The sequence below is a fragment of the Pogona vitticeps genome, chromosome 3 (assembly GCF_051106095.1).
Source record: "Pogona vitticeps strain Pit_001003342236 chromosome 3, PviZW2.1, whole genome shotgun sequence".
NCBI lineage: Eukaryota > Metazoa > Chordata > Lepidosauria > Squamata > Agamidae > Pogona > Pogona vitticeps.
Window position 1 is genome coordinate 171,980,909 of NC_135785.1, and position 18,227 is coordinate 171,999,135.

The 18,227-nt window shown below is 40.3% G+C and overlaps 1 protein-coding gene across 1 annotated transcript; it reads right to left on the reverse strand.

Annotated features, from left to right (window-relative positions):
- Positions 1 to 5,408: 5,408 nt before the first annotated feature.
- LOC110085443 (acetylserotonin O-methyltransferase-like) lies at positions 5,409 to 17,783 on the reverse strand. Its single transcript, XM_072994500.2, has 7 exons — positions 13,092 to 17,783; positions 12,210 to 12,384; positions 11,904 to 12,033; positions 10,676 to 10,744; positions 9,783 to 9,901; positions 7,957 to 8,079; positions 5,409 to 5,671 (listed from the first exon to the last, which is right to left on the reverse strand). The coding sequence occupies exons 1-7, from the start codon at positions 13,161 to 13,163 to the stop codon at positions 5,460 to 5,462; spliced, it is 900 nt and encodes a 299-aa protein (XP_072850601.2). The 5' UTR covers positions 13,164 to 17,783; the 3' UTR covers positions 5,409 to 5,459.
- Positions 17,784 to 18,227: the final 444 nt, after the last annotated feature.

Sequence of the window (18,227 nt, forward strand, 5' to 3'; positions counted from 1 at the left end):
TTTCTTAATGTCAGCCATGTGGTACAAAATATTAGTCAACTTATTTATTTATTTATTTATTTATTTATTTATTTATTTATTTATTTATTTATTTATTTATTTATTTATTTATTTATACACTGTACCATCTAGCAACCAGGCCACACTGGGCAGCTAACAACAATATAAACAGCAATATTAAAACTTGATAAAAAATAAAATAATACATAGCAACAAGATAAATTAAAACAGATGGCAATGAAGGTAGTAAAAGGGTGATGAAAAGGAAAAGGAAAAGGAAAAGGAAAAAATCTTTCTCGGCTGAGGTACTAGACAAGGCTGCCCACTTTCACCAATATTGTTTTGCATGGTTATAGAATTATTAGCTAAATCAATATGAAATGATAAATCAATTAAAGGAATAGTAAAAATGATATAAAATTAATTTGTTTGCTGATGATTCCTTACTGACTATTAAAAATCCACTAGAGAGTATGGAAAACATCAAAAACCATTTAGAAAATTTGGGGAAATAACAGGTTTAATGATTAATTGGCAAAAATCCCAAATGATGATGTTCATAATACACAGGAACAAGAAATGTTTGTGAATAAATATAGCGTTAAAATGTGCAATCATATCAAATATTTAGGTATAAACATAGTTAGAACAACCCAAAAATTAAAGGAGAAAAATTTTAATAAACTGAAAAATGAAATTAAAGATACCGTATTTTTGCACCATAAGACGCATGTGGGGGGGAGCGTCGCAAGGGTCCGGGTGAGCCTTCCAGGACCCTTGCGAGGCTCTCCCCCCCACGGGGCCAGCACCAGCGAAATCGCCAGCTTCCAGGTGGGGGGAACGTCGCAAGGGTCCTGGAAGCTCACTCAGATCCTTGCAACGCTCCTCCCACCCACGCACGGGCCAGCACTGGCAAAATCGCCAGGTTCTGGGAGTGTTTTGAGGCTTCCCAAGCCTCAAAACACTCCCAGAAGCTGGCGATTTTACCCCCCCTGGTCCCATGGGGGGGTGGAGGGTGGCAAGGGTCCAAGGGAGCCTCCCAGGACCCTTGCCAACCTCCCCCCACCTCCCCACGGGGCCAGCCCTGGCGAAATTGCCAGGTTCTGGGAGTGTTTGGAAGCTTGATAAGCCTCCAAACACTCTCAGAAGCTGGCGATTTAAAAAAAAACCCTGCTCTGTGGGGAGTGGGGGGAGGGTGGCAAGGGTCCAAGGGAGCCTCCCAGGACCTTTGCCACCCTCCCCCCACCCCCCCCACGGGGCCAGCCCTGGCGAAATCGCCAGGTTCTGGGAGTGTTTGGAAGCTTGATAAGCCTCCAAACACTCTCAGAAGCTGGCGATTTTAACCCCCCCCCGCTCCGTGGGGGGTGTGGGGAGGGTGGCAAGGGTCCAAGGGAGCCTCCCAGGACCCTTGCCACCCTCCCCCCACCCCCCCACCCCACGGGGCCAGCCCTGGCGAAATCGCCAGGTTCTGGGAGTGTTTGGAAGCTTGATAAGCCTCCAAACATTCCCAGAAGCTGGCGATTTTACCCCCCCCTGGCCCCATGGGGGGTGGGGAAGGGTGGCAAGGGTCCAAGGGAGCCTCCCAGGACCCTTGCCACCCTCCCCCCAGCCCCCCACGGGGACAGCGGGGGCAAAATCGGGAGCTTCCAGGACCTTTTCTGAGCCTGGAAAGGCTCAGAAAAGGTAATGGAAGCTGCCTATTTTGCCCCCTCTGTCGCCCGGGGGAGGCAGGGTGAGTCTCCAAAGGGTCCTAGGGTGTGTTCTAGGACCCTTTGGAGACTCACCCTGCCTCCCCCGGGGGTCAGAAGGGGCAAAACCGCCACCTTCTGGGGCTCTTCCGAGGCTTGGGAAACTTCAGAAGAGCCCCAGAAGGTGGTGATTTCACCCCCTCTGGCCCCCGAGGGAGGCAGGGGGAGGCTCCAAAGGGTCCTGGAACACACCCTAGGACCCTAGGACCCTAGGGTGTGTTCCATAAGATGGACCTCTCCATAAGGCTCACCAAATTTTAGGAGAAGAAAGCAGATAATTTTTTCCTGTTTTCTTCTCCTAAAAATTTGGTGCGTCTATGGAAAGGTGAGTCTTATGGAGCGAAAAATACGGTAAATTGCAAGAGTATGCCAAATTGAAACTATCATGGTTTGGGAGAATTGCTATAATTAAAATGAAAATATTACTGAAGATTACTTTTTTATTTAGGATGCTCCCAATGCAATTAGAAGAGGAGGATTTTAAGTATTGGCAGGGATTAATTAATGGATTTTGTAATCAAGGCAAAAAATCTAGAATAAATAAAAGATATTGGTATAAGGCTCAAAAAAAAGGAGGTTTAGGTATGCCTAATGTTAAAAATTACAGTATTATATAGCAAATCAATTAAGAGTTTTTGGAGATATTATATACAATAAAGAAAAATTAATTTGGTGGGAGATGGAATCTTCAGAAATAAATGGAAATGCTGAAGGATACTTGTTTAATATAGTAAAGAGAAGTACAATAAATCAGATGAAAACCCCTTTTTAAAGAAACCTGTTAAATATTTGGAATAAATATAAAGAGAAGTTTTGTTCCTCAGCTTCACCATTAAAATTAGTGACTGAGAGAAAGTTTTCCTACAAATTTAAAGGATTTAGTAGAACTGTTTAAAAATAAAAGGTTTGCAAGATTGAAGGACTGGATGTGTAAAATGAGATCAGAAGAGTTGATTATGTCTAAACTTCAAACTAATAAACTATCATGGTATAATCTTATTCAGTTTGACACATGGACAAAGGATTGGTTGAAAACTAATGGCAAATGGAGAGAACTTCCTAAGTACGAACAATTTCTGTCATCACATGAAGACATGCAAGATACAAATTTGAAAGGAATAGTAAGTAAAATATATAATATAATTTTGGAACAAGAGGAAAAAGAATGGGGAATAGAAGGTTTGAAATTAATTTGGGAAAATGATTTAAAAATAGAAATTAAAATAGAGGATTGGACAAAAATGTGGAGGATGAGAGTCTTAAGATTAATGTCAACAAGAATAAATGAAAATTTTTTAAAAATCTGCTAAAGGTGGTATTTGACTCCTGTAAAATTAAATATAATAAATCCAGCATACCCCAAAGCATGTTGGAAATGTGATGAGGAAATTGGTACGTATTTTCATATGTGGTGGGAATGTAAAATGGTTAAGAAATTTTGGGAATTGATTTTTAAGGAAATGTGTGATATATTTGGTAAAAATATTCATCTTAATGCTAAAATCGCTTTATTTTCAATTTTTGATAACACAGATTTGGACTATTACTTGAAAGAATTAATCACCAATTTTATGACAAGTGTTAGAATATTAATAGCCAGATTTTGGAAAGACAAGAATGATATTAAAATAGAAGACTGGTATTGTGAAGTATGGGACATTGCATTAAATGACAAATTGACTATGGAACTTAAAATAAAAAGAGGGAAAATAAGTTCTAACAATTTTTATGATATTTGGGGTAAATTTGTGGAATTTGTATTAGTGAAAGGAAGGGGGAAAGCCTCTAAAGAATACTCAATACAATTTTGGAGAGGTAATCAGTAATAAAACATTATTAAATAGAGTCCCGTGGGTATGGGGTACACGTTAGAATTTAGTTTATAATAAGCACTATTATTTGTATTTTTTTCTGTATTTTGTTATTATGTATGTTTTTTTGTGTTTTATTTGGTATTATAAAATAAAAAATTAATTTAAAAAAAGGCTAAAAGGATGGTAAAAGGTTGATAGTTGCAACAAGGTCATCCAAACTAGCCATGTCACACTGGATGTTGACATGGCAAACATGGAAACTCTCCTCACAGAGCTGACAAAACTCTGAAACAAGTGAAAATGCATGTGGAATGAAGCCAAATTGATTACGTCAAACCTAAATATAGAAAGAAAACTCTTCCGTAGATGTGATGTAGTTAGGTGGAAGAAGGTAAAGGCACATGACTTAGAAGAAACGAATGAAGGAGATGGTACTCCAGAAAAGGGCTGCTTCAGGAAGTGTGTGTTCTACATTTTTTTTTGCTAATACTTATGTCTTCTGATGATCTAATCTGTATTGCAATATAGAACTATGATTCAGCATGGATTCTTTTTCTTTATCTGTATTGTAACATTAAAAAGATGTTCAAATCAAATGTGCTTTCTCATTTCTGATCCTCTTTTATTTTATTTATATTCAGATTGATCACAGAGGAATAAATTATGAGGGAGTATAAGATCATTAGGCCTTAAATAAAGAAAATAGAGAAGGGAGTGGCCCCAAAAGAAACTTTGTACCCCCTGATAAAATTCCTCTCAGAGGCCCTGAACACAAATAAAAAAAATTACTGCAGGTTATCTGAAACCTGTCATTCTTGTTTGTATGGGGTAGAGAGGCTTGCACAAACCAGCCTTGTAGACATTCAGAACTCAGAATCATGTGGGGAGGCTCCGTGTATACAGGAATGTCTCAGTATCAGATTTGTCCCCTTCAGATAAGGAAAACAGTGGTTGCGCAATGGGTGGGGGAAGCACCCTGCCCCTCATATATTTAATTTACTTCTATATACAGTGGTGCCTCGCTTAGCGAGCGCACCATATAACGACGAATCCGTATAGCGATCCCCTTTTTTGGGATCGCTATACGGAGCACCCAATCGCCGCACCTCGCTTTGCGACGATTGGGGTGTCCGGCGGCCATTTTGGAGCCGCCGATCAGCTGATCAGCGGCTCCAAAATGGGCGCCGGATGACCCGAAATGGCCCCGCGCTGTGTTTTCGCGCCCTCGGCAAGCGAGGGGAGGGCGCGAAAACGCGGCGCGGGGCCATTTCGGGTCCATTTTGAAGCCGCAAAACAGCTGTTTTGCGGCTTCAAAACGGCCGCGGGCAACCTGAAATGGCCCCGCGCGGCGTTTTCGCGCCCTCCCCTCGCTTGCCAAGGGCGCACAAACGCGGCGCGGGGCCATTTCGGGTTGCCCGCGGCCGTTTTGAAGCCGCAAAACAGCTGTTTTGCGGCTTCAAAATGACCCGAAATGGCCCCCCGCGGCGTTTTCGCGCCCTCGGCAAGCGAGGGGAGGGCGCGAAAATGGCTGCCCGGGGCCAGGAAACTTCTCTAAGTGGGAAGTTTAGGGCCGATTTGGAATGCATTAAATGAAGTTTAATGCGTTCCAATGGCTTTTTACTTCCCGTTTAGCGAAGATTTCATATAGCGAAGGTTAATCCGGAACGGATTAACCTCGCTATACGGGGCACCACTGTACAATGCCTAAAGGCACCATCAAGCCGTCTGGAATCAAGCAAAACCACTTTGAAGGAGAACGCTAGAGTACCAAAAAGGATATCATGACATTTTTCCTCTTTGGAAATAAACTAATATCTAGAAAAATGCATTTGGTTACAGATACAAGTTTTATTATTTTGGCTTATTTTATGCACTGAACAAGAATGAAGCAGGGACACTACTGTTTTCTTCCTAGAATGATGCCGTAATAGCTTCCTTTCTTGTGCTGAACATCCTTGAAGCCAGCGGCAGTGAAGAGCGCCTTGTATTCAGATGGAGTCCGTTCTTTTCCCTCCGTGTGAACCAGCATCAGCAGGGAGTGTAGGTGGACTTCCAAAGGCCCACATCTGTCCTCATTGAGAAGCATTTCAATGACTAGCACTCCACCACCTGTTTCAAAATATACATTTCACTGACTTAATCCAGAGGAAACAGCATTACGTATTTCTACAGTATTCTGAAGAATGCAACTTGATTGTTCCAAAAAAGCGGGGATTAGATGAACAAATAAAAGGGAGTATAGTTTAACCCAGTTGACACCGACATACAACGAGGATCCCTCATGCTGGTAAAATAGTATAGAGTGATAATTATGGATCAGAAATTCCAATATTTCATTGCTTGTAGATTTTCACTCCGCTGCCTTTGCTTGATTTTTTATGTCATTGGAGATCTGCTGCCTGTGAACCAGAATGGAACTACACATTTTACACACTTAGGGCTGCTATAATTCCCACACTCAAGAATTTTGGGCATACAGGCACATTATACACCCTGAACTTTACACCCGCATATAACAGACAGACAGACAGACATTTTTATCTTTCTACCATTGAAAGAGATAGTGTTTATGGAAGGAAAGAGAGATAGGAATTACTTTGCTGAATGTGAGCTTCTGGCAATGTTACTGAATATTTACAATTTTTTTATTATGGTTGAGTGACCAACTCAACTTTACTGAATATGATCTTCCATGGGAGAAAAGTACACTGATTTTTTTTTTTAAATGAATGGGACTAAATCAAGACAGGAACACCCTTCATACTCTTGTTTGCATGTAGACACAATCTTAATATAGATGAAAGCTACAGCTTCCCATAGAAACCAAATTGCTAACGTGCTAGATTATGGAGAAAGCTAGGGAGTTCCAGAAAAACATCTATTCCTGCTTCATTGACTATTCAAAAGCCTTTGACTGTGTCGACCACAGCAAACTATGGCAAGTTGTTAAAGAAATGGGAGTGCCTCACCACCTTATCTATCTCCTGAGAAACCTATATGTGGGACAGGAAGCAACAGTTAGAACTGGATATGGAACAACTGACTGGTTCAAAATTAGGAAAGGAGTACGACAAGGCTTTATATTGTATCCCTGCTTATTTAATTTATATGCAGAACACATCATGCGAAAGGCTGGACTGGATGAATCCCAAGCCGGAATTAAGATTGCCAGAAGAAATATCAACAACTTCAGATATGCAGATGATGCCACTCTGATGGCAGAAAGTGAGGAGGAATTAAAGAACCTCCGATTGAGGGTGAAAGAGGGAAGTGCAAAAATGGTCTGAAGCTCAACATTAAAAAAAAACTAAGATCATGGCCACTGGCACAATCACCTCCTAGCAAATAGAAGGGGAGGATATGGATGAGTGACAGAGTTTACCTTCTTGGGCTCCATGATAACTGCAGATGGTGACAGCAGCCATGAAATGAAAAGACACCTCCTTCTTGGGAGGAAAGTGATGACAAACCTAGACAGCATCTTAAAAAGCGGAAACCTAGAGAGGATTGCCTAGTCACTCTCCTCTCCTTTGGTTTCTCCATGATACGTGAGGAATGATCTGTCTGAAGAAAAATTATTCCTACTAGAGACAGGCAGAAGCCGCGTTGAGGAGGCAGGAGAGGGTAGCGTGCTTCGCCCAGGGAATGGGCTAGTGCAGAGGAGGCGGGAGAGGAGAGCGCACGGGACCAGCAGAACGCTTGTCTGGGCTCTGCACCAAGGTGGGCTGAACTGTGGTTTGTGCCCATCTATAATTCTCACTCATGAATAAACCCTCCATGCAATCAAGATCCCCAGGTTTTTCAGCTTTCCTGCTTGCCAGTACAGCATAGATGTAGGCAGAACCCTTCCCCTTCAGACACATTGCATTCCAGATAGAATATGCCATGATAGAGAGGGGAAGGCATAGGAACTCCTCTGTTGCCAGAACCAGGCAAGTAAGGCCTGAATAGGACTTTGGACTACCTGTGTTCTCAAATACCACGTCTGAAATACCCTTTCCCCTGGATTTCTTCCATGTTTTACTTCTATTATACCTCTGTTCACCTTACAGACTTCAGAAAGACATTAGAAAAACCAAGGAGGCCTTCAAGGGTCCCGTGCATGATTATCAAAGAAGGTATTTCAGGGAGAAACATAACTTCAATTCATACGTTGCATGCAAAGTTCCCACGTTCAATACCGGATCCCTCCAGGAAAGCTTGGGAAAGACTCAGGTCTGAAACCCTGCCAATTACAATGGATGAAATGATCTGAAAAGGACCTTAATGCCTATTATTGTGCTGAGTTAAGGTACCTGAGGCTACTGTGAGCTAATGGAAAAGCAGTTCACAGAGGCATCAAGGCAAAGCACAACGTTTTCAAGGCTATTTTGGTGCAGTGGAAATAGACATACCAGGCCTGCAGGCTTGGTGCAGTTTGGTTAGCAGCTGCACACACTTTTCATCCTCCCAGTCATGCAGAATCCGAGCCAAAATATACAGGTCAGCTTCAGGAACTGGGTCTTCAAAAAAGTCCCCTGTAATGAAACAGGCATAACACAGTTGAGTTAAGCACTTTGTTTTAGGGTCAACAATGTTGCTAATAACAGGAGTGGACACTTAACATGATTTATCCATTTTCCCACTACCTGGGGACATGCCTTAGCAATCAGGCTTGCAGATTAAGCCTGGGTTGCCGTTCAAACAAACCACACAAAATGCAAGGTAGGAGAGAGAAATCGCATTATGGCTTTTCACCATTTGGATGAGCCATTCTGCAAAATGCTGTGCTGAACATATGGTCTGTTTTGCCCCTTCAAAAAGAATAATTTGGATGTTGTATAGATTAGGAGCGTAATGTTTGTAGTAATAGTTTTACAAATGATTATAAGCTATACCCTGGGGACATGATGTTAAATAAGTAGGGATGGGAGGAGGAGCTTCGTCTTGGTGAAGCTAGCAGCTCTCGGGAATAGCTCCCGGGAAAAGCTAGAACCCCTTCGATCTGGGACCCTCCCAGAAACAGGGGAGCCAAGGAAGAGTCAGGAGAGACCCTTCTGCAGCAGCTGGTGAGCCACAGAAGTTAGAAGATTGGGCAGCAACTCGATTTTTCTTTCTTCTGGAAATTCACATCAGCACAGACGAAGACGGGCGCCATTTTTGGCAACTAGCCAAAGACAGCTCCGTTCGCCGAGAATAAGAAAACAGAAGCACGGCGAAAGTATACATCAAAGTAAGTGGAAGCCCTTGTTCTATGAAAAACCTCATTAAATAAAGAACAAGTGATTGTGTGCAAATTTATGACCAAATGAGATAAGGAGCGGCATTCCTAGCATATCAGCTTTTACTCAAGCTGAAGGTCAAGTCATTTCTAAAGGAACAGCCAGGCAGAAATAGCTCGTGTCTCCATTAAAGAAGGAAAAATAACTCTTGAAGAATCAACTGACAGACTTTGAAAAAATAAATTCTGTTGCAAGCTGTTCACTTTGGACCCTTTTCCTCTTTGGATATATATTTTTAGACTGTGTGGGACTCTGTCAGTCTGTCTTCCTTCTTCAAACTGCAGGGGGATTTTGGTGTTGTTGTTTTTTTAAACATGCATACAGTTTGATGACATTATTCCTAATCCCAGAAGGGACAGATAGGGAAAGGGAACAAATTATCTTGTCCAGATAGCCTTCCACATCTACAACCACCTATATAGTTAGTTCCTTGACTTGTGGCCATCTAAGAGCAACAGCACCAACCACCTCCGTAATAAAGTGATATTAAGTCAGTTCTGACATGTCAATAATTTCCAGGGCTTTTGAGGTCTAGAGTATTCAGAAGTGGTTTATCAGTTCCTTCTTCTAGGGGTTTATCAGCCCTGTGACTATGTTCCTCACCCAAGGGTACCCAGGCTGGCTCTTCTGGGAGACACAAGGGGGAATCCAACCCCAATAGTGCCTCTGGTATGCATCTCACCAAATATTCCAGCCAGCTCATTCATTAAGAATGATCAATAATTTCCTGAACAAAAGAGGTAACTGCTGATAATATTTAATAAAGGGAAACTCCTGAGCAATGATTGGCCAACTCAGGCTCGGTTTTTAATGCAATGCAGATTTTACAACAAAAGATTCACAAGGATGTAGGGTAAAGGGGGAGGGTGGTCATCCTACAACACCCCCTCTCAATTTATACAATAATATGATTTCAAGTTATCCGCAATGGAAGTTAGCTGAGAATTCATACATCTTACCTCCCAGATCATAAATGAGTGGGAATTGAGAAAGACTAAATGCAGACATCACTTCTCTACCATGCAAATTCCAGGCATCATCCATGGCATCAGAGAATCTTTGCACTTCTTCCTCTGTTCTAAAAATTGAAAAGCTCAATGGCAGATAACACTCCTACAATCTGATGTAGACAGGAATGAAAAAGAATGGCACTGGATAAAACAGTCTTGAAAGAAGAAGTACTTCTCAAGAGTGAAAATGTCCACATTTGCAAAGCAAATAGCCAAAATATATGTGTTTGAAGAATCCACATAGAAACATGTTGTAATCAATGGAGAAAATGTGTACATTACATAATGTGTAAATAAGTGCTCTGTTTAGGAAAAACGCACCAAAATGTATGTGAATTTTGATATGGAAAGAAAAAATTCAATATAAAGCAAGGATGAGGAAAATGAAATGAAATCAGGACTGGGACATTTTCAGCCATCAAGTCTGTGTTTAAATTCCACTTACCAATCACAAAACAAAGCACACTACATACAATGCAGGGAAACGAGGACAGAAATGTGCTATGAGAAACATATTTCTTTCACCTCTTCTAAAAATATGGTAAACCTGTGTCTGATCTGGAGTTTGGAACGAGGTGTCTTGGTAAGTGTTATTCAACCACCTTATGGCAAGGGTGGGGCACCAACCACATATGTAAAATTATACGAAAATGGATATCTCTGTTGAAGCAAGTGGCAATATTTGTGTAGATCTTTTGAGTATGTAGGGATTTCTGAGTTATAGACAGCTGCACTAACACAGCATGTAAAGAAAGACGAGGACATAGAATAGCTTAATTGTGGTTTGATTCCACATTTGGACCTTTCTCTCAAAAACAATACCAAAAATTTGCTCTTTTTACCTGTAAACAGCCTCAAAACAACTGTTTGGTAACATGCCATGTGTTTTCTTAAATAGTCCTTCCCCTTCCCTGAAAGAGATGATTTGCATTAATATAAAGAAAAATAAACAGCCTATATACCAAATGTCACACACTTCTCCCACCTCCAACAGCACTTTTTAGAACCACCAACTGAAGTTTAATACAACAGTTTTGAAATCAGATTTCATAATGCACAGTGGTATTTAAACGTAGGAAAGATTCCCCCCTAACCCTAACCCCATCCACTTCAAGTGAAACATATAGTTTTTGGCCTCAAAACTTTTCAGTCATTCCTATGTAAAGCCCATTCAGAATAACATACTGCAGAGTTGTAGAAATATCAGATGCCCTGCTTTCCTCCTACTTAAGTAGGGTGGATGAAATAGAATTGAAAAGTTTTGTTTCAAGCACATAAGTTTTGCGATGTATCTATCATGCTGCATTCCATTCATATCAATGTGTATACTATAGCAATGGCAGGAATAGAAGGTTAAGATCCATCTCAGCTGAGAAATAATGTTTAAAAACCCTTTACCCTTAAGAGGGTCTCGTTTAAGGGAATTGCGAGGTTGCCCTTAACATCTGAATAAACAAATTGCCCAAAATAATTTTAGATAAGCAGTAAATGTTCTAAGAAAAGTAGTAGAATCTGTGTTCTGGAGCAACTAACGTGTTATAAAACTTACACTTTAAGTTTTATTTAATTTGCATATAATATAAATACCCAGAAAATTAATTTATCACAATTTAAAAAATTACATTTAAGAAAAAGCCCTGAATGATAAAATGGCTGCCACCAGAAAGATTTCCATGAAAAGCAGTGTCCTGAACAATCCATACCTGCAGACATTATGCCGTTCTGTTAGTGGCTCATTTTATATTATTTTTCTAGATCCAAGAAAAGAAACTAAAAACCACCAGGAAATGGAGCCAAGCAGTGCTTTGGTGATTTTGATGCACTGTAGATGTTCTGCAAAAACTAAGCCAACTAAATGTGGCTATTCCATGCGCAACATTTAGAAGCCCACCTGAGTCAATGGCCAAGTACTTACTTAGCTTCCTTGGAGTCTGTGGGTCTCCACAATTTGGGACTAGCAATTGGAATTCAGCCGTAGTGTGGAAACCTCCTTCGCTCACTCAGGAATATACCTCTGGTCACTGACATGGTCCTGTGTGGCTTGTTCTGTGTTTGTATTAACCTGCTCACCTCACAATGTCAGTCAAGAACTGCAGACCTGGATAGGTGACTTCCGAGTAGAACTTCAGGTAATGAAACTGAGACTTTGGGCTTGATTTAGCAAGATAGAGATTAGCAAGGTTTGTGTTACCATAAAGTCCTGAAAAGAAAAGGAAGGGAGAGGAGATGCTATAAAACCTCGGGAAAAGTTTGATCATAGATTGTTGACAAGCTGAAAACACAAATTTCGCCAACAAACAACGCAAAAAAATAGCAAAGCGTGCTGTTTATATACTGCCCCAAAGCGCTTCAAGCACTCTCTCCCAGCATGCTTACCTTCGCTGTCCTTCCTCTCCATCCTCAGGAGCCTTAAGCCCACGCAGGCCTCCAGCAGCCTCTCCATTCCACTGGGGCTGGTGCCGAGGCGTTCAGCAATGGCCCCTGAGCTCAGGGGTTCTCCCGACTCCAAGAGCAGATCAAATACTCCCAGATCACAGGCAGTGAACATAATCTGGGGGGAAAGTTGGAATAACGTAGGGAGAAAAGTGACGGTTACTGCAATCTTTAAATATTTATTTATTTTTAAATGTGTGTGCCCATGCAGAAGTGAATAAATACAATACTAGAAATGCTGACGTTTCTGAAGGAAGAAGGAAGCCAGGGAACGTTTTGTCCATTACTGTGTTTCGGTATCCTGGTGGGCCTTATTCAGAACAAAGCAGTTCCAATCAGGCTCTTACTGAAATCTTCAATGGAACTGGTATATGAAGTTTCAGTTCTTGACAGGATACGACTCCTGTGATTTTTTTTTTTTTAAAAAAAGACCTGCCTGCCTATTGAATGATAACAGTGCAAATTTAAGCCCACTGTACACAAACAGTAGAATGACAAAAGTAATGGGAGTGGAAATGATTCAGAGCCTTCGCGAAGCAACATGAATTAGTTAGTGCTTAATTCTCAAAGATTTTTATCTAGTGCCCTTTAAAAAGCACAATATTTTAATGCGGTATTCCTATCTGCTTCATTCGGACTTCACTTGCAGTGAGAACAAGAACTAGCCAACATTTGAACAAGAGAAATCATCTGCTAATATTTAATGAATTGTGTCCAGAAAATAGTTTGGTTTTTTTTTAAATTCCAGACACTCACGAACAAATTGAAGCTTTAAAAGTCATTGCAGGCTTTAATATCTGTATGGGGATTGCCCGTGGCTCCTACCTTTGACATGAGAAAGCCATGCTGCTGCCGAAACAAGGTTCTAATAGTTTCTGTGTCTTCTGTAGCACTCATTCTTCTTTGCTGCTCTCAAGATGCACTGGGATTATTGACAGCGGCGTCGGTATTTTGCTAGAGACAATGCCCTCCCTTTGATGTTATCAGAAGGAGCACTTTGAGCCCTAGGGTGTATTTATTTAATGTTTGGTTGCCTTGTGAATACCTAGTTCTTAAAATAATTTTTTAACTGTTTGGTGTCCAATTCAGTGAATCTGACTTGCAAACAAGTCCCACCACTGTTAAAATAATTCTCTTCTAAAACTCATAGGTGATGCAAAAAAAGGACAAAGACAAAAGCAACTTCATATTTTTAGGGAAATGTGCAATAGGGATCTTGAACTACAGAGAAAGGGTAAGGCAGAGAAGGTGAGCACTCCTTTTTTGGACTGTGTTGTTGTTATGGGCCACCAGGTCACCTCTGACTTAAGGAGACCCCATAAATGAGCAGTCTCCAAAATCTCCTGTCTTCAACTCAGCTCTTGTAAACTCACAGCTATGGCTTCTTTTCGGGAATAATATATCTTGTATTTAATTTTCCTCTTTCCTGCTGTTTTCTGCCTTTCCCAGCATTTTTGTCTTCTCCATAGACTCTTGTAATGTGCCCAGAATAGGACAGCCTCAGTTTCTACATTCAGTTGTATTTCAGCTAGGTGGATTCTAGGAACTGTGCTCCAAAATAAGGGAAGATTTCTGAAATCTGTAGAAAAAGAATTGGTATGTTCAAATGCCACACCCAGGGGCATAAGTGAATCTAAGTGAGAAAAGGAACACCTGGAATTGAAACAACTTGATAGAGGGTTAAATGAGGAATTTCTCCACTACGAAAGAAATCTTTTCTCTTCCAGCCAGGGAGGGCGGGGCCATCTTGGGTCATTCCCAGGGGCCAAATTTCTGCCATGGAGTTCCTCCATGGGGTGCACAAACTGCCAACAAATGCTAACCCAAAGTGGAGGCAAAAGAATGAAACGTATAGTGACAGAAAGTTCACTTCCTGTTTTAGTTTGTTAAACAATGCCAGAGGGGTGTGTGACCTTTCCAAAAGGCAAGTCGCAGCTCAAAGGCAGTTGGGGGTGGAAGCTGCAAAAATTGCCTTCAAAACCACATCCCACTTCTCTTTGCTCACCCGTTTTATAACCTGCATACAGTGGCATAGCATCAAGGGGCAACAGGTTGCAAAATACTTAGGGATGCAATTTTTTTAAAAAATTATTTAACAGAAAAAGAAACAACACATGCAAAACATACATGCAGTTTACCATACTACAATATCTAATATGTAACCTTGACTGCATAAATGTGTTACAGTACTAAAATCTTTAATCTATGTTATATTCTCTACTCATGTTTATACATATGTTTACTATATCATCTATCTATCTATCTATCTATCTATCTATCTATCTATCTATCTATCTATCTATCTATCTATCTATCTATCTATCTATCTATCTATCTATCTATCTATCTATCTATCTATCTATCTATCTATCAAATCAACATTCTAATATTATATCCAGCAAGAGCATTTCTAGTTTGAAGTGTCTACCATAGTACATATCTAATATGTTATCTTGACTGTGTTACAGTACTAAAATCTTTAACCTATTTTATATTCTCTACTCATGTTTATTCCTGGGTTCAATCCAAAACATTTTTCAGTTTTCTTTTACATAACTTCTCAAATTCTCAGATAATATCTCTAACAAGCTATCCCATTTTAATCCCAGATCAACCTTATAACTCTAAATATTTATGACCACATAAAATATCTTTTTTATCTATCTCCAAAATTGTTTTACTCTGTCACTTATCCACCACCTATACATAAGAAAGTCCGAAGTTGTTGAAAATATTTTAAACTGAATTAATCTCTAACAACCCCTTTACCAGTTTTGAAGTGCCATCTATTGTTGTTGTTTAGTCGTTTTGTCGTGTCCGACTCTTCGTGACCCCATGGACCAGAGCACGCCAGGCCGTCCTGTCTTCCACTGCCTCCCGGAGCTGGGCCAAACTCATGTTGGTCGCTTCAATGACACTGTCCAACCATCTATAGAACATCTTTAAAACATTTTCTCTCAAATTTACTGATTTAATTCATTTATAATTATCATTATAGATAATTATATCAAATTAACCTATAATTATCATTATAGATAATTATATCAATTCCAATCATATATATCTCTAAATTATAGCCAAGATTTTGTACCCCTTCCATCATCACTGCTTTCACCCTTTCCTTCTCTGAATTATCTTCTAACAAACAAATATACATTTTTAAGTAATCTTCTTATTGGTATAAATCCACAGCTCATCCACTTGGGCCTTCCTCTCATAAAAGCCCATTATTTTATCCTCCTTCAATCTTAATTCTCAAATCTCTTTTTCTGGTGCTCCCGCTCCTCTGCTGAAATGGCCTCCCTTCTGAATATTCCTTTCTGCATCCTCTTTAAATCCTGAAGTTACCGCCTTAATCTCCAGCGTCTGGGCATTAATCTGATCCTTAAATTGATTGATAATGTTCATTTGAAACTCCTGTATATAGTTCTTAAAAGAATCTTGCATTATTAATTTTGATGGACGTACATTGACTAAAGACTGTCATTTCTCCCCCATAGAGGCATTTTCGATGAAAGTGATGAATCAGAAAGGGATGTTGTTAAATTACAAAGAATTGCTTAATAGAGAAGCTAAAAAGCAAACAAGAATTAGAGGAATTAGGGGTGGCAACAGTCTGGTGGTCACTGAACAAACTAGAATCAAGATACAGAAAAGATAGAATTTTGGGCTTTTTTGAAGGTGAAGTACAGGTAGATAAACTCTGGATCCACTCTGATGAGAAAATAATAAAGAAAATGTATACATATCTATTGGAATATGAAATGGAGGATGAGAGGGTGAAGGAGACAATGGTAAGATGGGCAAGGGATTTTGGTTATAATATTGACATTGATCACTGGACAATGATGTGGAAAGACTGTTATAAAATGATTAAGCCAGTTAATTTAAGAGAAAATATCCTCAAAATGTTTTATAGATGGCATCACACTCCCATAAAGCTGGCAAAAATGTCAGAAGGAAGCAGCAATATCTGTCGGAAATGTAAAAAAAAAATGGGATCTTATTACCATATGTGGTGGTCATGTGAAAAAGCCAGGGCCTATTGGTCACAGTTGTGGGATATGATACAGGGAATTATTCAAAGGAAACTAAATTTTAAACCTGAAATAGCATTGTTAAGCATTATGCCAGAGATTACCGCTAAGAAAGTTAAATATTGTTTGATGTATATACTGTTAGCAGCTAGAACTCTCTGGGCCCAAAAATGGAAAAGTGAGGAGGTACCTACAATGGAGGAGTACCTGAAGAAGCTGTTGGACATTATAGAACTGGACACACTATCAGAAGCACTACGAGATCAACCAAGAGACTATGCAAAACAAAGCTGGAACTTAATATATGTTTGGGCCCAGGGTCAGATATGAAGATAGGATAATGTGGTTGGTGAACTGTGTTGGTTTTTTTTTCTTTTTCTTCGTATCTTTGTTTTTCCCTCAGCTGTGTTTGTTTATGTTTTAATGCTCTCTGAAATTCGGGAAAGTTGATCTGTATCGAGGTCTGAACCCTTGTCCTCAAAGGGGGGAGGGTGTGGGGTAGTTTGTAATCCAAATTAATAATAAAAAAAAGACTGTCGGTTTCTTGGGTATAGCTTTATTGTAGAATAATACTTTCCACTGAAAAATAAAACAATCCAGCTTTTAGAAAGTTCAGATATTTTGATACTGCTTCTTATAATATAACAGGCCCGTTTCTGCTTCTGTCTTCTCTCCAATTCACACAATGTCCACCAAATCCATTCCCCCCCCCTGTACTCCAAAATCAGTCAGGAGGCATAATACAGTAAAACCATCAATAAGTCCATCTTCATGTTAAATGAGTCAGTATAACCCCAAACTCCCACTTAACACATCCAATTGTAAGTCCATCTCCGGTTAGGGGCAGTTTTGATTTATAATCCACCATTTGCAGCTCATAGCAAGGCTGCTGTGGAGGGGTTTCCCCCTTCTTGTCTATCAACACCCAGAATTCTACCTCTAGTATTATGGTATAATAGTCTATGCCATCGAGGGAGGATAGGGGAATGAGAAAGTGATCTCCGTCCATGTCTTTTAACTTACGTTTCTCTTTCAAGTGTGACACAGTTAAAAATTAGCCAATGTGTCAGGGATACACTAACAAAACCATTTAGAAAATAGAGTTCTCTGTTTGATTTCAAACAGAGATTGAGTAATAACTAATTTGTCTCTCAATTACCCCAATTTAGCTGGCTTTTGTTCTTGGTTTCATTTTTTTTATTGCTCCTCCAATGCTTTTGTTTATTTCTTCTCTGCTTTTAAGTCAGCAACTTGAGTTCTATCTGTGCTTTTTCAGGCTAAATGTTACAGTTCATGTAGTCAAGCAGGAATCTTCTTCACACTTCCCACCTTGGCAAAGTTAGGCAGCTAATTCACCAGAAATGGTGTCTCCCAAGCCAGATGCTTTGAGAAGGGGAACTCTCACGAACACAGATCGCTGTCTGCATTCAGGGTTTTCCCAGCTCTCCTTTGCTGCAAGTCCACTCTCCTGTAGATCTTGCCCCCCTTCCACTGCTGTGGGGTCTGCTGACCCGGAGTTTACACAGGGGTCCCCAGAGCCCTGGGAATTCCCTCTGCCCTTGCTGCTGGTGTTTTTAAATACTACTAATAATTTTTGGAATAGCATGCTTTACCCTTCACACAGAAAATCTCCCTCCTTTCCTTCAACTGGTTCTAGATAAAGTGGACTGGCAGGCTTGCTTGCTCCCAGTCCGGTGTGCAGAGATGTGGTCTGTTTTTGTCCACCTGCTTCTTTCACTTCTCCTCCTCCTCAGCCATTACGTTAGGAAGAACAACCTTCAGAACATGGCCAAAGAGTCCGAAAAACCCACAACAACCACTAGATCCCGGCTGTGAAAGCCTTCGAAAAATACATCCATCTCTTTCCTGGCCTTCTTTCTTTTTTCTCAGGGCATTAAGCTAGGAAAGAGGGTTGGAGAATTAA